Raw genomic sequence first — 16,520 nt, 5'->3', positions numbered from 1 at the left:
GGACTTACACACGGCGACCACGTCAATGAATACTACCACTTTATCTTCAATGCAGCCGAAAGCCTTTGCCACGGTCCCGGTAGTCACCAATTCTGTAGCATCACTAAGACGACGAGCTGCACGCATAGATGTCGTGCCTTGTCCAGTGTGCCATTTCAAAAGCTGCGTTTATCCATGCGCTGACAGTGCGTCGACAATGTGCTGGTAACTCTCGACTTGTACAGGCCTGCTGCGGACTTCCGTGAACAATTGGTTGGGCATCAGAGCACTCGCGTGTTCCATACTCGCTACTGGCATCAGCGGGACTGACATCTTCATCCTCGTCAGTGTCAACATCGCCGCGCTCCAAAAGCTGGTCGTTCGTCGCCCCCACTCAAACTCCAGCTTTGCTATCTGCATCCCGAATAGCTCTCGCAGCCCGTAAGTGGGCTATTCCTTTGTCGCGGTGTCCTGAATGAAGATGACTGTCGACATTGCGGCGAGCTTGGCCTCCAGACTTGATAACCTGATCGGTTAGCTGAAGCGCTCTGGCAGCTCGAAGGTGCGTTGCGCTTTTTGCTGCCACTACGAAAGCAGAGCTCGTGTCCCCCGAACTTTTCGAGCTCGTCCACTAGAGCTTGATTTGCCGGGCATTTTTGCTTGCGCATCGCGAGCATCTCTAACCAATTTAGGCGGCGTATGCTTCTCCACGTCGGGGGTACTAACGTTCAGCCATAGTGTCTCGTCATTGAGATTTCAGTCCTACAAAATTTGCTTCACCTGCACTGCCATCTTAACGCCAACCATGGGCATGGAGCTAGCTTCCGCGGTGGAAATAATAGCATAAGGGTAATCTCGAATAGCGAGCGTTGCTCGTAGGTGGGTGACTCCTTTACCGGTGTGGCCTCATCGAAGTTGCTGATCCCCATAGTCCGTGAAAGCGTCCGTGATAACGCGACTGCAGCGGGACGTTTGTGGACATCTTCCGACAACCGCGACAGTGTCCGTGACGCGTCGCCTTCTCTTTCACCTTGTTCTCCTTCTTGTTCGAGTTCACCACTTTCGTCACCTACTTCATCTTTTCCCACGTTCACTGGGCCTTCTTCGCTGCTCACCTCTTCTCCAGTTACCTGGATATCCTGCGTTGCGGTGCTTCGCCGCTTTCGTGTCGGGCTAATCGCCGCTGAATTCTCTCATTTGCTTCCCCTTTTGAATTTGCAGGTCAGCAGATTCAAAGCAGCCTGGTGGTACACAACCCGTTAGGTTTCAATGCGCAGGTGAGGGCCATTTTTCACCACTTCGTCGCCATCTGAAGCGGACAATGCTGATGTCATCTCGGTGGAAGTGTCGTAGACGTTCTAAAAAAGAGTTAAGTTTCTAGTATTTGATAACTCATCCATTGCAACACTTGTATACATGCCTTTGGCAGAACACCTCGTTGCGGTTGCAAGCCTCGCGCAAGTTGCCGAGGCGCTGGTAAATTCGTGTGAACTCGTCGTCGTTCATGATTTCTACAGCGTGAAAATTGCTGTGTGAGGAAGTGACGGTGCTGAGCAGAGCGAATTCCTTGCGACGAGGTCATTACCGTTGAATCCTCGCAATTATCGCATAGCAACACGCAAGTCTCAAAACATCTTGATTTTGGCGAGGGGCAAGTGAAAATGAAGATCGGGTGCACTACCGACTTGTTCACCGAGTTCACCGGATTCGGAACGGCGTACATGCGCGCTATCGAGAGTACTCGCGAGGACCGAGTGTATAACGACCCTTTTGCTGAGTCTCTCACGCAGCAAAGCCGCACCGAATTGGAAAAATTCCTGCAGGGATCGTCTGAGCAGGGTGTTCGATGGGGGAATCTGGTTGCGATTCGCTCCCGATATGTCGACGAAGCGCTGGCGCACCGCAGCCCCGATACTAGCCAAATTGTGATTCTCGGGGCTGGTTTGGACACTCGCGCCTATCGCTTGGAAGCACTGCGTGAATGCCACGTGATTGAAATTGACCAAAGTTCCCAGGCGTTCGACCGTAAAGCAGAGGTGCTGCAAGAGGCGCCGTTGGTGTCACAAAGCATTGACAGGCTTGTTGCCAACCTCGCTGATGATGACTGGGATCACAAGCTACGGGCTCATGGATTTGACTCAAGCTCGCCCACGTTTTGGGTTATGGAAGGACTGTTTCCTCACATGGAGCGACAAAGTATCATCACGACGTTGGATACCATCGATGCTGTATCTGCACCTGGCAGTGAGTTTTGGGTGGACATGGCTGGCCACGCAACCTTCAACGTCGAGGGTTTTGGTGACATTACAATGAAATACAGCGAAGTTGACCCATTGAGCGGACTTCTACGCGGGATCCCCTGGTGCTTGAAGATGCAGGTCTTTCTTGGGGAGGAGGGGGTCCATTTTGGCCGCAAGTGGACGCCGCTATCCTCTTCGGACACCGGCGAAAGCGTTCCGGTTTCTTTTATCATCGGCAAGAAGCCTATCCCGGCTGAAGTGCGTGAGAAGGACGTGTGCCCGGGATTGGACTGCTAAACCCCTGTTGGAAGGTTTTCAGCGTACGTGTGCAGGAGTGCTAAAGTGTTGCAGTTAGCCACCGAAATCTAGCACACGCGTTCTCATTTGGTCCATTTTGCAAGCCTTTTGACGAGGTATTTCCATCGGATTAACAGTCACCATGGCTCGCAGAACTAGTCTCACAATAGATTTATTTGCAGGCGAGGACACGACCATGGGCCCCACATCGCCGTCTTCGGTAGCGCTGAGTCCATGGGTTTTGTGACGACCTTCGAGTGGTGAAAAGGAGTCAAACTCAGTTGTCAAGACTGCGTGTGCGTTGCTGAATCATTGAAAATCCAAGAACCCCACATGTCTGTCATCTTAGTGTATGCTCCTGCCTCGACCTCGAAGCAGAACCATGCCGTCGAGCTTGGCAAAATCGCAAGCGCGTTATACAGCGTTTCATCCACAGCTAACGTTAGCCCATGATTTGCGAGATCAGCAAATTTTTTTTTTCCCCATTGAAACAATTACAATTATTATCAATTATAATGATTGAACCAAAATGGTAAAATGATTAGTTTAATTAATTGAATTTATAATAGGTCAATTACTTATTTCAAATATACCATAGAAATGACTAGCAAAATAAAATAATTGTTATACCACTTCAACTCGCACGGAGGGGCACCTACGACGCTTTAGCGCTGCGCAACCACTTGCAGACTCGCGGCCATCGCTAGCATGGCGCAGTCGCGTCCGGACACATCGCTCAATGATCTGGAGCTCGACGAGGACGACGGGCAGAGCGCTGCAACGCCGCAGTCCAACGGACCTGGCTCGCTCACCCCGGAGCAGCAGCTTCTGGCGCGCTTCAGGCTGCACAAGCAGCACCGGAAGGAGAAGGAGCGGCGGCTGCAGCAGACGCGGCTTGCTGCGGCATCTCGCGCCGGTCGCAGCGCTGCAGCAGCGGCGGGTGGCCCCAAATCGCCTTCTAGCAAACAGCAGAAGCCGCCCAAAGCAGGCGCCGTGGACCTCACGCGCGTGGACCATAACAACCGCCCGCACCGCTGGAAGTCGGCGGACGAGCTGCTGAAGGAGCAGGAGAGAAGGGCCCAGCAACACCAGCTCACAGCTGCAGCCCCCGTTCGACCGTACCCCGGCAGGTTACGGGGTCAAGCTTTGGAGGAGGTTCCACGACAGCTAGTGGTGCTAGGAGCAAGAGAAGAGAACGCGGACGAAGGCAAAGAGGACGAAGAGATTCTGCAGCTGGATCAGTCGCAGTTTCCGCTGCATTTGTTCGACAGCGATGAGTTTGAAGCTCATTCGCCGCAGGAGTGGCTCGAGAGAGAACGCGTCGGCGCTTCGCCGTACTTTTTCCAAGGAGACTGGAGGTGGAGAAGCTGTGCAGTTCTGAGCTACGACACGGGCAAGGCCCAGTACTTGGTGCAGTTCCAGGGCTCGGACAGACAAAAGTGGGTCCGGAGGATCAATCTGCGCTTCGAGAGCGAGTCGCCTGTCACGTTCGAGCGCCGCGTGGCTGCTGCACGGGAGCGACGCGAACAAGTCAAGGCGATGCTGAGGTTTGACGACTTCTTAGCGCGACAAGATGCGTCGCAGCTGAGAGCTATGGGTCGGCCGACACTGGAGCGGGTTCACGCGCGAGTGGTTGCAGGCTTGCCTGAGCGCGTGGCGTTGTTGGACTCGCAGCCTGCTGCGTCTCTGCTTCGTCAGCTCACGGATACTGCTATCCAAGAGTACATGCGCAGTATGAAGAAGGCCGCATTGTTAAGACAACTACGCAGTGATCCAGAGCTGCAAGCGCGTTTTCAAGGCCTGGATCTGGTACCTGGACCAAAGAAGCAGGCGGAGCCAGGAGCGATCACGTATGGAAAAGTGGCAATCCCCGACCATGATTTTGACAGAAATCGGCGGCGTGTGAGTACGATATCGTATACAAACTCTCCGCAGTTACTCGCCGTCTTGCGTCGAATGTATGCAGGCTGGGAGAAAACGTTCCAGAAGCTGCTACTAGTTCAGGTTGACAAGAGCCCCGCCATAGTTAATGCTGAAACCCACCGAGGAGTTAGCGTCGCTGCAAATGGGGCAGGTATATCACCGACAACGACGACTTTGGCATCGCAGATGCCGTTCCGTGTTCTGGACTTCCAGGCGTTGCAGGCGTCGCACGCGAATAAGGTAGCAGAGATTTTACTTGTGGACTGGCGACGTGCGCTTGTGGAGAACGTGATTGACAACTTGCAGGATCACTTTGACTTGTTCCTTTCGGATCGCGCTGCGTATGATGCCAGTAGACTCAAGAGAGTGTTGACGGGGCTGGAGTTACGCTTGGCCGCCCAGTTGCGCGAAGTTGTCCATCGCTCTGTAGAAGAGTGGGTGCGGTTTGTGCGGCATCACGCAGAGCGCGGAAGTTTAGTGACAACTAGGCCTGCGGCCTCGACGAAAGCGGACGATGAACAAGGTGACGTGGCCGCTAGTTCCCGTACAGATGGAGGTGGTAGCAATGGCGAGGAAGAGGAAGATATTCGGCCATCGCGAAAGCGTTTTACAAAGCTGCTAGACCAAAAGGTGATACGAGCACCACGCAGCTCATTGTTTAGTGTTCAGCTCGGTTTCGTGAACGACAAAGTAGTTGTGGAACCGTCAGCGCAAGAAGTGACGGCAGTTCTGTTGGAACCACTGGATGCCATAGTGTCGGCAGTGCAGGAAATTGACAGACTGGACTGTGACATTATGGGTTTGTTGTCACTCGATCGCTGGCCACTACTCAATCTTGCTGTTGAAAAGGACCATGAATCTGAGAGACAAAAGGCAAGTCGTCGTGCGGTGGTAGCGGAATGTTTGGATGCACTCCAGGCCGCTAAAGTGGAGGTCTGCGATAGTGTAGATCATGCCATGCAGGCAGCACACACACTTGCAGCTCGGTTCGCTGCGTACACAGACTTTGTACACTTTGATGCCATGGCCTTCATTGCAGAGCTGCAGCCCTTGCAACAACAGGAGCAACAGTTGCTGAAGGAAGGCAAGCCTCCACCTACGTCAGATGAGCAGGCGTACTTACCGCAATTATGTGCACAGATTCGGAGATTTCATGAGTTGGCTTTCCGCGTGGATGTTATCGCCTTTGACTTCGTTGCCCTCCCGCTCGTGTGTGTTCATACCAGTGCTCTTAAGAAGCAGCTTCGCACTCGATCGCTTGAGTTGCGCGACACACTTATCTCAAGTTTAGTGCGCGATGCACGGGCACAAAACCTTGCTATTACTGCCCGATATGCCGCTATCCTAGCGCGGATCAACGAAAAGCCAACAAACGAGGCTCAACTGGCGAAATTGAAACAGTTCGTAGGAGAGAGTAAGGCCGTAATTGCGGGCATCCAGCGTGAGGTTGCAGCCATCCACATACGACTTGATGCATTGAACGAATTCTCCCACAAGCTTTCCGCGGAGGACTTTACATTGGCCCACTCGACGAAGGAGTGGCCACTGAAGGTGGCGCATGCGGCAGATTCTTGTGACTCGGCTCTTGAAGAGGACAAGGTACGCATGATGGACAGACTTGCACTCGAGAAAGAAGCGTTCGAGTTGGATTTGGAGCGCTTTGAGGGCGATGTCCAGGCGTTTACACGATATGGTGAAGTGGAGCACACTGATAAATACGTGGAGCTAGCTATCACGCTTTTCGACGCGCTGCAAGACGCGCGAGCTAAGGCACTAGACTTCAACGCTCGTGAAGCTGTGTTTGGGTTCCCACCCACGGAGTACACACCACTGTTGGGCAAGTTAGAGAGCGATTTCGCCCCTTACTATAAACTTTGGACAATGAGCTCTGAATTCCATGCGAGTCGTCAGGCTTGGCTGAACGGACCATTTCTAGAGCTAAAGGGAGGCACAATTGAAGGACTTGTGACCGAATGGTGGAAGGCTTCATACAAGCTGAGCAAATCCTTGGTTGATGACGCCCCAGGATCAGCTGAAGTCGCCCTCATACTTCGAGAACGTACAGAGGAGTTCAAGGCCTACCTGCCTGTGATCCAATCTCTGGCGAGCCCGGCACTTCAAGAACGGCATTGGGAAAAACTGCGTCACACCATCGGTTTTGAGGAATCTGAGGAGGAACTAACGCTCCAGCTTCTGCTAGATCGAGGCATCACACAACACCTGGAGACTATCCAAGAGATCGGTACTTTTGCTGAGAAGGAGTACTCGCTGCAAAAGAATCTAAGCGCAATGATAGGGGAGTGGGAGAAAGTGGAGTTCCAGACGGCACCATATCGTGAGACTGGAACATATCTGCTGCGGAGTACGGATGATATCGTGGCTCTACTAGATGATCACCTAGTGAAGACGCAAACTATGCGCGGCTCGCCGTACATCAAGAGCATTGAGAAGGACTGCAAGGCCTGGGAGAAGAAGTTGCAGTATTCGCAGCAATTGCTTGATGAATGGATGGCCTGCCAACGCACGTGGCTGTATCTCGAAGCAATCTTCAGCTCTGAGGACATTATGCGCCAGATGCCTACGGAGGCACGTCGGTTTGCGAGTGTTGACGCGCTGTGGCGTAAAACGATGGAAGACACAGTAGCCGACCCAACATTTCTCACAGTCATTGCAATGGATAAGTTGCTGGCGAAGTTCCAGCGTGCAAACGAGAAACTGGACGAGATTCAAAAGGGATTGAACGACTACCTGGAGATGAAACGTCTACATTTCCCACGATTCTTTTTCCTATCAAACGACGAACTGCTCGAAATTCTTTCGCAAACGAAAGAGCCACGTGCTGTGCAACCCCATTTGGGTAAATGTTTTGAAGGTGTCTTCAACGTGACATTCCAAGATGGACCTCCCCTGCTGATCACTGAAATGCGCTCGGCAGAAGGCGAAATCGTTCCCCTGCGGCTACCTGTTAGTCCAGAGAGCAATAAGAACAAAGGTAACGTCGAGATGTGGCTACTCGAGGTGGAGCAGAGTCAGTGGGATAGCGTACGTGACCAAACGGAGCGGTCCCTTGCTGCCTACCCACTCGAGGATCGAGAGACGTGGATGCTGAAATGGCCTGCTCAAGTTGTCTTGGCAGTCTCGCAGGTGTACTGGACACAGGACGTAACCCGCGCACTCAATCTTGGCAATGGCGTGAATGGAATTAAAGCCTATGTTGAGGTGCTGAACTCGCAGTTGGAAAAGATTGTGATGCTTGTGCGGGGCAATCTGACGAAGCTGGAGCGTACAACAATCGGTGCCTTGGTGGTTATCGATGTCCACGCACGCGATACTATTTCTCACATGATTGAAAAGGATGTGGAGAGTGATCAAGACTTCGAGTGGATTTCACAGCTTCGCTACTACTGGGCTGAAGGCGTTAAAACTGTTAGTGTATTTGATCTGCAAGCGCGCATTGTGAATGCACGTGTTCGGTACGGTTATGAGTATCTTGGCAATACCATGCGGCTTGTGATCACTCCGCTCACGGATCGATGCTACCGTACAATGATGGGAGCTGTCGATTTGATGTATGGTGGAGCCCCCGAAGGCCCCGCTGGTACCGGCAAGACGGAGACCGTGAAAGATCTAAGCAAGGCCATCGCCATTCAGTGTGTTGTGTTCAATTGCTCCGATGGCCTTGACTATCTGGCCATGGCTAAATTCTTCAAGGGTTTAGCTGGATGCGGTTCGTGGTGCTGTTTCGACGAGTTCAATCGTATTAACATTGAAGTGCTGTCCGTTATTGCACAACAGATTCTAACAATCAACGAAGGCAAGAAGGCTGGCGTGGATAAATTTCTTTTTGAAGGAACTTTCATCAAATTGAACGCGAGTGCCAACGTCTTCATCACTATGAATCCTGGTTATGCTGGTCGTGCTGAATTGCCGGACAACCTTAAAGCGTTGTTCCGCCCGTGTGCTATGATGGTGCCGGACTACGCGCTGATCTCTGAAATTCGACTGTATTCCTTCGGTTTCGCACAAGCGCGTAGCAATGCTAGAAAGCTTACGCAGGTGCTGCAGTTAGCCTCGGAGCAACTATCATCTCAGAAGCACTACGACTATGGTATGCGTGCTGTCAATTCTATCCTTGTGGCTACCGGTGCCTTGCGCCAACAGCTTGGTAACGACCCGTTCTGGACGGAGGACAAGATTGTGCTGCGTTCCGTGCAAGATGTCAACCTCCCGAAGTTCACCTCTGATGACTTGCCCCTTTTCCGTGGCATCACCTCGGATTTATTCCCTGATGTGTTGCTCCCGTTACCAGATCACGGTGCACTACTTCGCCATATCGACGAGACTTGTGTGCGTGGTATTGCTGTCGTGCCCGACGTGAACGTACCGCTTGAGTGTAAACCCGAATTCAAGATGAAAGTTGTGCAGTTCTACGAGACTGTGCAGGTTCGTCACGGTCTAATGATCGTTGGTACGACTGGCTCAGGCAAAACGTGCGTCGTACACTCCCTCGCAACTGCCATGACCTCTTGTTACACTGAAGAAATCGAGTTGCAGGAAGAAAATGGCACCAAGGGAGCCCCCACGTTGCAACAGCGCGTGAACATTCACACGATGAACCCGAAGGCCATCACTAGCGGTCAGCTCTACGGAAATTTCGACGAGAATACGCATGAGTGGTCTGATGGTGTTCTCGCATGCACATATCGTAATTGTGCCCGTGACACGAGCCCGGAGTTGCAGTGGGTTATGTTTGATGGCCCTGTTGATGCTGTATGGATTGAGAATATGAACACCGTACTAGATGACAACAAGAAACTCTGTCTCATGAGCGGTGAAATTGTCAAAATGACAGATCGTATGCGAATGGTATTCGAGACAGAAGATCTTGAAGAGGCTTCGCCTGCCACAGTTTCGCGCGTAGGAATGGTTTTCTTGGAGGCAAAGGTTCTGGGTTGGGAGGTGCTTGTGCGAACGTGGCTGAACACTCGGTTGCCTGTAGCGTTTGCTTCTCATGTTGAGTATCTTGAGGAATCATTCCGCTGGATTGTACCGCCGATGCTCTACTTTGTCGACAAGCACTGCACAGTGCCCACTCCAGTGACGTTCCTAGAGCATGCAGCGTCGTTGCTAAGGCTCGTTGAGTGTGCTCTACGCGATGGTTTTCCTGATCCACCAGCCGATGGCACAACCCCAGCGGCAGCTTCATCTTCTGTACCGACTGGCGTGGATGCACAACGCATTCTGGAGTGTGTGCTCATCAAGGCAGTCATCTGGTCTATTGGTGCTTGCATTGACACCAAGTCGCGCCGCATTTTCGACAGATATATGCGCGATTTTCTCTCGGCCGAGCTTACAGTGGCTGTTGTCACGGCCGATATGCGCATGCACGACGGCGAGGAAGCTGTCGATGACGAACTAGGAGTGCCGCCCTCGCCGTCACTACTGTACTTCAAGGATTTCGTGGCGAAGTCTCCTTCGTATGTGCTCCTACCAGAACGCGCGGCATTGCTTGCGATTCCAGAAGAGGGACTCGTCTACGATTACCGCTTTGATACTCGTCGTAGTGTCTGGGTAAATTGGATGGAGGCATCAGGTGGCGGTGCATTCGTGATTCCACGCGATGCCCAGTTCACACAAGTATTGGTGCCCACAATCGACTCTGAACGAAACGCGTGGTTATTAGACACACTCATACGCCATCACTTCCACGTGCTGTGCACGGGTGATACTGGTACTGGGAAGTCCGTGTCGATCAAGAAGAAGTTGCTTAGTGGGCTAAACGATCCGCCAGGCAGCGACTCACCGCCCAAGTTCGCTCCGTCCATTTTCCTCAATTTCTCAGCGCAGACAAGTGCCAACCAAACGCAAGACTTGATTGAAGCCAAGCTAGACAAGCGTCGTAAGGGTGTATTGGGCCCTCCGCTTGGCCAGAGTTGTGTGATTTTTGTGGACGATCTCAACATGCCCGCAAAAGAGACTTATGGCGCACAACCACCAATCGAGCTGCTTCGACAATGGATGGGTCACGGTGGTTGGTACAATCGCAAGGATAACTCGTTCACGCAGCTCGTGGATATTCAATTTATTGCTGCAATGGGGCCTCCTGGAGGTGGCCGAACTCGAATCACCCAGCGCTACGTTCGGTACTTCAACCTCATTAACTTTGTTCCGTTCGATAACGAGTCACTCCGAGCAATTTTCACAAGGATCACAGATTGGTTCTTGCTTAACTTCCCACAGGCTGTGAAACAGCTCGGTGGGGCCGTTGTCAGTGCTACGATCGATATCTACAACACCATTTCCCAGGCTCTGCTACCAACACCAGCCAAGTCTCACTACACTTTCAACTTGCGCGATCTGTCCAAGGTATTCCAGGGCGTTGCGCAGGCGTCAAGTGACACGATCAAGGACGGGAAGGACTTTGTGCGTTTGTGGAGCCACGAGTGCCTGCGTGTTTTCTCTGACCGCCTTATTGATGACAAAGATCGCGCGTGGTTTGCCGACATCCTGTCGAAGACTGTGAAGGTCCACTTCGATCTGCAATACGCCTCTACAGACGTACGAGGCCCGAACGCCACGCTAATTTATGGTAACTTTGGAGGTGCCGGCGATAATAAGAGTGGTAGCAGGAGCTACGCGGAGCTTCGTGATCGCGAAAAGCTACAGAACGCGATGCAGGTGTTTCTCGAAGACTACAACAACATGAGTGCCGCTCCCATGCGACTGGTGCTGTTTCAGAACGCTATTGAGCACGTGGCACGCATCTCGCGCGTGATCCACCAACCCTTGGGTAACGCTCTTCTTGTTGGCGTGGGTGGCAGTGGACGAAAGAGTCTTACGACACTGGCGGTGTTCATGGCCGAGTACAAACTCTTCCAGATCGAGATTTCTAAGTCTTACTCACGTACGGAGTGGCGTAACGACATCAAGAAGGTGCTGCAACTGAGCGGACTCAACAACCAGCCCACAGTATTCTTGTTCTCGGACACGCAGATTGTGGAGGAGGCATATCTAGAGGACATCAACGGATTATTGAACACTGGCGAGGTGGCCAACCTCTGGGCCAACGATGAACTAGTGCAGATGAACGAGGCACTGGAGCCCGCAGCCACAGCTTCGGGTGTAAATGCCGGCAACAGCGCAGAGCTATACAACTTTTTTGTGGGTCGCTGCCGAACAAATCTACACATTGTGCTAGCGCTGTCGCCGATCGGTGAAGCGTTCCGCCGTCGGCTGCGAATGTTCCCATCGCTGGTAAACTGCTGCACTATCGATTGGTTTGCTGAGTGGCCGGACGAAGCTCTTCGCTCCGTGGCCGACTATTTCTTGGTGGATATCGAGCTTCCTGCCCAGGTCAAGGTTGGTATTGTGGATGTGTGTGTAGGGATGCAAGAAAGTGTAAGTGCGCTTACGCGTGACTTTCTGCAATCACTGCGTCGCTACTACTACGTCACCCCGACATCATACCTCGAATTGCTCAACACTTTCAAAAAGCTGCTGAACAACAAACGTGTAGAAGTCATGACTATGAAACAGCGGTATGATAACGGACTTACGAAGCTCATGGAGACGGCCGAGCAGGTGGAGAAAATGCAGGTGGAACTGGAGGCTCTACAGCCACTGTTGAAGGTGGCTACTATCGAGACAGATGCGTTACTGGAGACGATCTCACGTGAACAAAAGGAGGCAAACGTGACGAAAGACATTGTTGGTGCTGAAGAAAAACTATGCAATGAGCAAGCAGCCGAAGCCAATGGGATTAAGGAGAGCTGTGAGGCCGAACTAGCAGAGGCCATTCCAGCCTTAGAAAATGCAGTCAAAGCTCTACAGACACTCACGAAAGGTGACATCACGGAGATCAAGGCTATGAAGAAGCCGCCCGATGGAGTGAAGCTCGTGATGGAAGCCGTCTGTATTATGATGCGAGTGCCTCCCGTGAAGGTCAAGGACCCAGCGGGAGGTACCAAAAAGATAGATGACTACTGGGGGCCTGCACAGAAGTCACTGCTGGGAGACACACGATTCCTGCAGAATTTGCTCGAGTACGACAAGGATAACATTCCAGTGGAGGCAATGGACAAGGTGCGTCCGTATACAGCGAACCCCGACTTTCAGGCCGACAAAATCCGCAAGGCTTCTGTTGCAGCTTCAGGTCTATGCAGCTGGGTTCACGCGATGGTAGTCTACGATCGTGTGGCTAAGGTGGTTGCGCCCAAACGTGAAGCACTGAAGGCTGCTACGTTGGCCCTAGAAAAGGCTCAGAGTGAGCTAAAGATCAAACAAGACGCGCTGCAGGTAGTGCTCGACAAGGTGGCTCGGCTTGAAGAGGACCTTGCCGCTGCTTATAAGAAGAAGGGTGACCTGGAGTTCCAGGTAGATGACTGCTCAAAGAAACTTATCCGAGCTACACAGCTCATCGGTGGTTTGGGGGGCGAGAAAGCTCGTTGGAGTGATATGTCGGCGCAACTGCAGATTGTGTACGACAATGTTGTGGGAGATATTATGCTGGCATCAGGCGTTATTGCTTACCTTGGTGCGTTTACCAGTATCTATCGCGAGCGCGCTGTTGATCAGTGGTGTACTGAGCTAACTAAACAGGCCATTACGTGCTCGAAGGCGTTTACACTCACGGAAACACTGGGCGAAGCTGTTCAGATTCGCGCGTGGACGATAGCAAAGTTGCCCAACGACTCTTTTTCGATCGATAATGCCATTATGTTGCAGCGTAGCAATCGCTGGCCATTGATGATCGACCCTCAAGGCCAAGCAAACCGATGGGTAAAGAACATGGAGGAAAGCAACAACCTGAAAGTGGTCAAACAATCGCAAGCAGGCTTTGTACGCATGTTGGAGAACTCGATTATGATCGGCGCTGCTGTGCTCATTGAGAATATGCCTGAAGAAATTGATCCGATGCTGGAGCCAATTCTTTTGAAGCAGGTAGTGAAAACTGGTGGTGTGTCCACGATTCGCTTGGGTGACAATACAGTCGAGTACGACGCCAACTTTCGCCTCTACATGACGACGAAACTACGCAATCCTCACTACCCACCGGAGACCTGTGTGAAGGTGAACTTGTTGAATTTCATGGCTACGGAAGAAGGATTGCAAGATCAGATGCTGGGTATTGTAGTCGCCAAAGAAGAGCCTGTGCTAGAGCAACAGCGAGAGAAGTTGGTGCTCGAGGATGCGGCAAACAAGAAGACTCTGAAGGAGATCGAAGATCAGATTCTGTATCTACTACAAACTGCCAAGGGCAACATTTTGGACGATGAACGGTTGATCGAGACACTCGGTGCCTCCAAAATCACGGCGAACAAGATTGAGGAGAAGGTGCGTGAGGCTGCAGTGACGCAGCAAATGATTGCCGAGAAGCGCCAAGGTTACCTGCCCGTCGCCTTTCGGTCATCTCAGCTATTCTTTTGCATCGCGGACCTTACTGTCATCGATCCGATGTACCAGTACGCGCTCGAGTGGTTCATTAACCTCTTCGTATTCTCAATCAGTCGGGCTGAGAGCTCGTCTGTGCTTGCGACGAGACTTGACAACTTGAATGATGCCTTTACGTTCATTTTGTACCAAAACGTATGTCGATCGCTCTTTGAAAAAGACAAGCTGCTGTTTGCTTTCTTGCTGGCGATCAAAATCTTGGTGGGCAACGGTACAATCGACAGCGGGGAGCTCCGCTACTTCTTCACAGGAAACACGCAGATGGACGTGCAGAAACCTAAGCCCGCAGGGTCCGAAGGATGGCTAAACGACAAGACATGGGCCAACATTGTCGGGTTAGACGCTTTGCCTTCCTTCACAGATTTCAGTGATGCGTTTGCAACGGAGCTGAGTCTGTGGGAGCTATCGTACAACTCGACCGACCCAGCAGAGACTTTGACGAACATCTCGGCTCTTGCAACGCTGGACGCGTTCCAACGTATCATTGTGTTGCGTTGTTTGAGACCAGATAAGGTGATCCCCGCAGTAATGTCTTTCGTAGCGACGCAGATGGGTCAGCGCTTCATCGAGCCGCAGCCATTTGATCTGAAAGCTGGATTCGACGACTCGAATTGCTCTACGCCGCTTATCTTCGTGCTGACACCGGGTGCCGATCCAATGTCCGAGTTGCTGAAGTTGGCGGCAGAGCTGGGTTTCAACAAGAAGTTCGTTGCGATCTCTTTAGGTCAAGGACAAGGTCCGCTTGCAGAAAACGCAATCGCGGAGGCGATCGACAACGGAACCTGGGTGTGTCTGCAGAACTGTCACCTGTCCGTGAGTTGGCTACCAACACTAGAGAAAATCTGTGAGGAAATTACACCCGACCGGGTGCATGCGAGCTTTCGGTTGTGGTTGACCAGCGAACCTACTCGTGCTTTCCCGTCCTACATTCTTCAGCACGGTGTGAAAATGACCAACGAGCCACCTAAGGGTATGCGAGCAAATCTAAAGGGGTCGTACTTGACGATCGATGAGGGGTGGGTTGGCAGTTGTCGAAGACCTCGAGAATTCAAGAAGTTGCTCTTTGGACTCTGCTTTTTCCACGCTGTAGTGCGTGAGCGAACGAAATTCGGACCGTTGGGCTGGAACATCAGCTACGTGTTTTCGTCTTCGGACTTGGCAATCTCAAAGGATCAGCTCAAAATCTCTCTCGACGACTTGCAAACGGATGACCCCATTCCGTATGCTGCTTTGGCTTATCTTGCTGGTGAGTGCAATTACGGTGGTCGTGTGACGGACGACAAGGATCGGCGGTGTCTTATCACCATTCTCTCGGACTTTTACACGCGCGATATTCTGTCAGATAGCTATACGTTCTCGCCCTCGGGCTTGTACTATGCCCCGTCAGCCGATGGATCGCTATCGGTGTTCCTGAGCTATATCGATCAGCTACCTATGAACGAAGGCCCGGAGGTCTTTGGCCTGCACGACAACGCTAATATATCTACCGCTATCGCCGAAACGAATTTGCTGCTGGAATCGGCGCTGTCTTTACAACCACGCGGTGCATCTGGGGGTGGTGGCGGTGCAGTCAAGTCCTGGGACGAGGTACTTGACGAAACAGCTCGAGATATTGCAGCGAAGCTCCCACCATTGTACGACCTGGAAAAGGCAGAGCTGGCATTCCCTGTATCGTATTCCGAGTCGATGAACACCGTCCTGACACAGGAGCTAGGACGCTTTAATCGGTTACTCGCACTACTGCAGGTCTCGCTTGTGGAGATCCAAAAAGCCATCAAGGGACTTGTGGTGATGTCTGCCGAGCTGGAAGCCATGGGCAACAGTATGGTTAATGGCCACGTGCCAGCGCGGTGGTCAGCTGTAGCGTACCCGTCGCTCAAGCCACTAGGTAGCTGGGTCACAGACTTCCTGGCGCGTTTAGCGTTCTTACAGAACTGGCTTACGCGCGGTGCAGCACCGCCTGTGTATTGGATCTCGGGTTTCTTCTTCACGCAAGCTTTCATCACCGGAACGCAGCAAAACTACGCACGTAAACACAAGTTACCGATCGATCAGGTGGGCTATGACATGGTCGTGCTCGCTCAACCTGCTTCCGAGCTTACAACGCCTGCGGAAGATGGTGCTTATGTGGATGGCCTCTTCTTGGAAGGTGCGCGGTGGGACGTCACCACTCACACATTAGCCGAGTCCAAGCCGCGCGAGCTATACGTGCCATTGCCGGTTCTGCATTTACTGCCCAAGGCTCGTGACCAAATCGAGCCCATCGAGGACACCGACCCCAAGGGCACAGCACACGTGTACCTCTGCCCCGTGTACAAAACATCCAAGCGGCAGGGAACGCTTTCGACTACTGGTCACTCGACAAACTTTGTCATGTCTGTTCGACTACCCATGAGTGCACAGCACCGGCAGAAACACTGGATCCGTCGCGGTGTGGCTCTCCTCACCCAACTCGACACGTAAAAATACTGTATGCGCACTAGAAAGCAGCTAGATTGACGTATTTGATCCCAAATGGATGAGCATGCTGTCTTTTACTTTCATAAAAGGAGATCCCACAATTGAAGATAGCAACTATATCAAACGCAATCGACTTTCGCGATTGCTCCGAATCAACAACCATCGTTGGCT

General features: G+C 52.1%; 2 protein-coding genes across 6 annotated transcripts; both read left to right on the top strand.

Annotated features, from left to right (window-relative positions):
- Positions 1 to 1,640: 1,640 nt before the first annotated feature.
- Positions 1,641 to 2,516, top strand: IUM83_00056 (putative O-methyltransferase; the record flags this gene model as incomplete). The annotated part of the gene is made up of 1 exon (XM_067923793.1): positions 1,641 to 2,516. The coding sequence occupies one exon, from the start codon at positions 1,641 to 1,643 to the stop codon at positions 2,514 to 2,516; it is 876 nt and encodes a 291-aa protein (XP_067789173.1).
- A 708-nt stretch (positions 2,517 to 3,224) lies between these two features.
- IUM83_00055 (Axonemal dynein heavy chain) lies at positions 3,225 to 16,352 on the top strand (the record flags this gene model as incomplete). Of its 5 annotated transcripts, XM_067923788.1 has the most annotated exons (4): positions 3,225 to 4,877; positions 5,580 to 10,862; positions 10,965 to 14,905; positions 15,023 to 16,352. In XM_067923788.1, 4 exons carry the CDS (start codon positions 3,225 to 3,227, stop codon positions 16,350 to 16,352), a joined length of 12,207 nt encoding a protein of 4,068 aa, XP_067788905.1. The 5 variants fall into 5 exon arrangements, with proteins under 5 accessions (XP_067788905.1, XP_067788908.1, XP_067788907.1 ...); XM_067923791.1 differs by having other exon boundaries at positions 5,580 to 16,352; XM_067923790.1 differs by having other exon boundaries at positions 3,225 to 4,886; positions 5,070 to 16,352.
- Positions 16,353 to 16,520: the final 168 nt, after the last annotated feature.

This window comes from Phytophthora cinnamomi, assembly GCF_018691715.1.
Source record: "Phytophthora cinnamomi strain GKB4 chromosome Unknown Contig53, whole genome shotgun sequence".
Taxonomy (NCBI): Eukaryota; Oomycota; class Peronosporomycetes; order Peronosporales; family Peronosporaceae; genus Phytophthora; species Phytophthora cinnamomi.
Note: the sequence above shows the minus strand (reverse complement) of the source record. Positions and strands in the feature narration are given on the sequence as shown.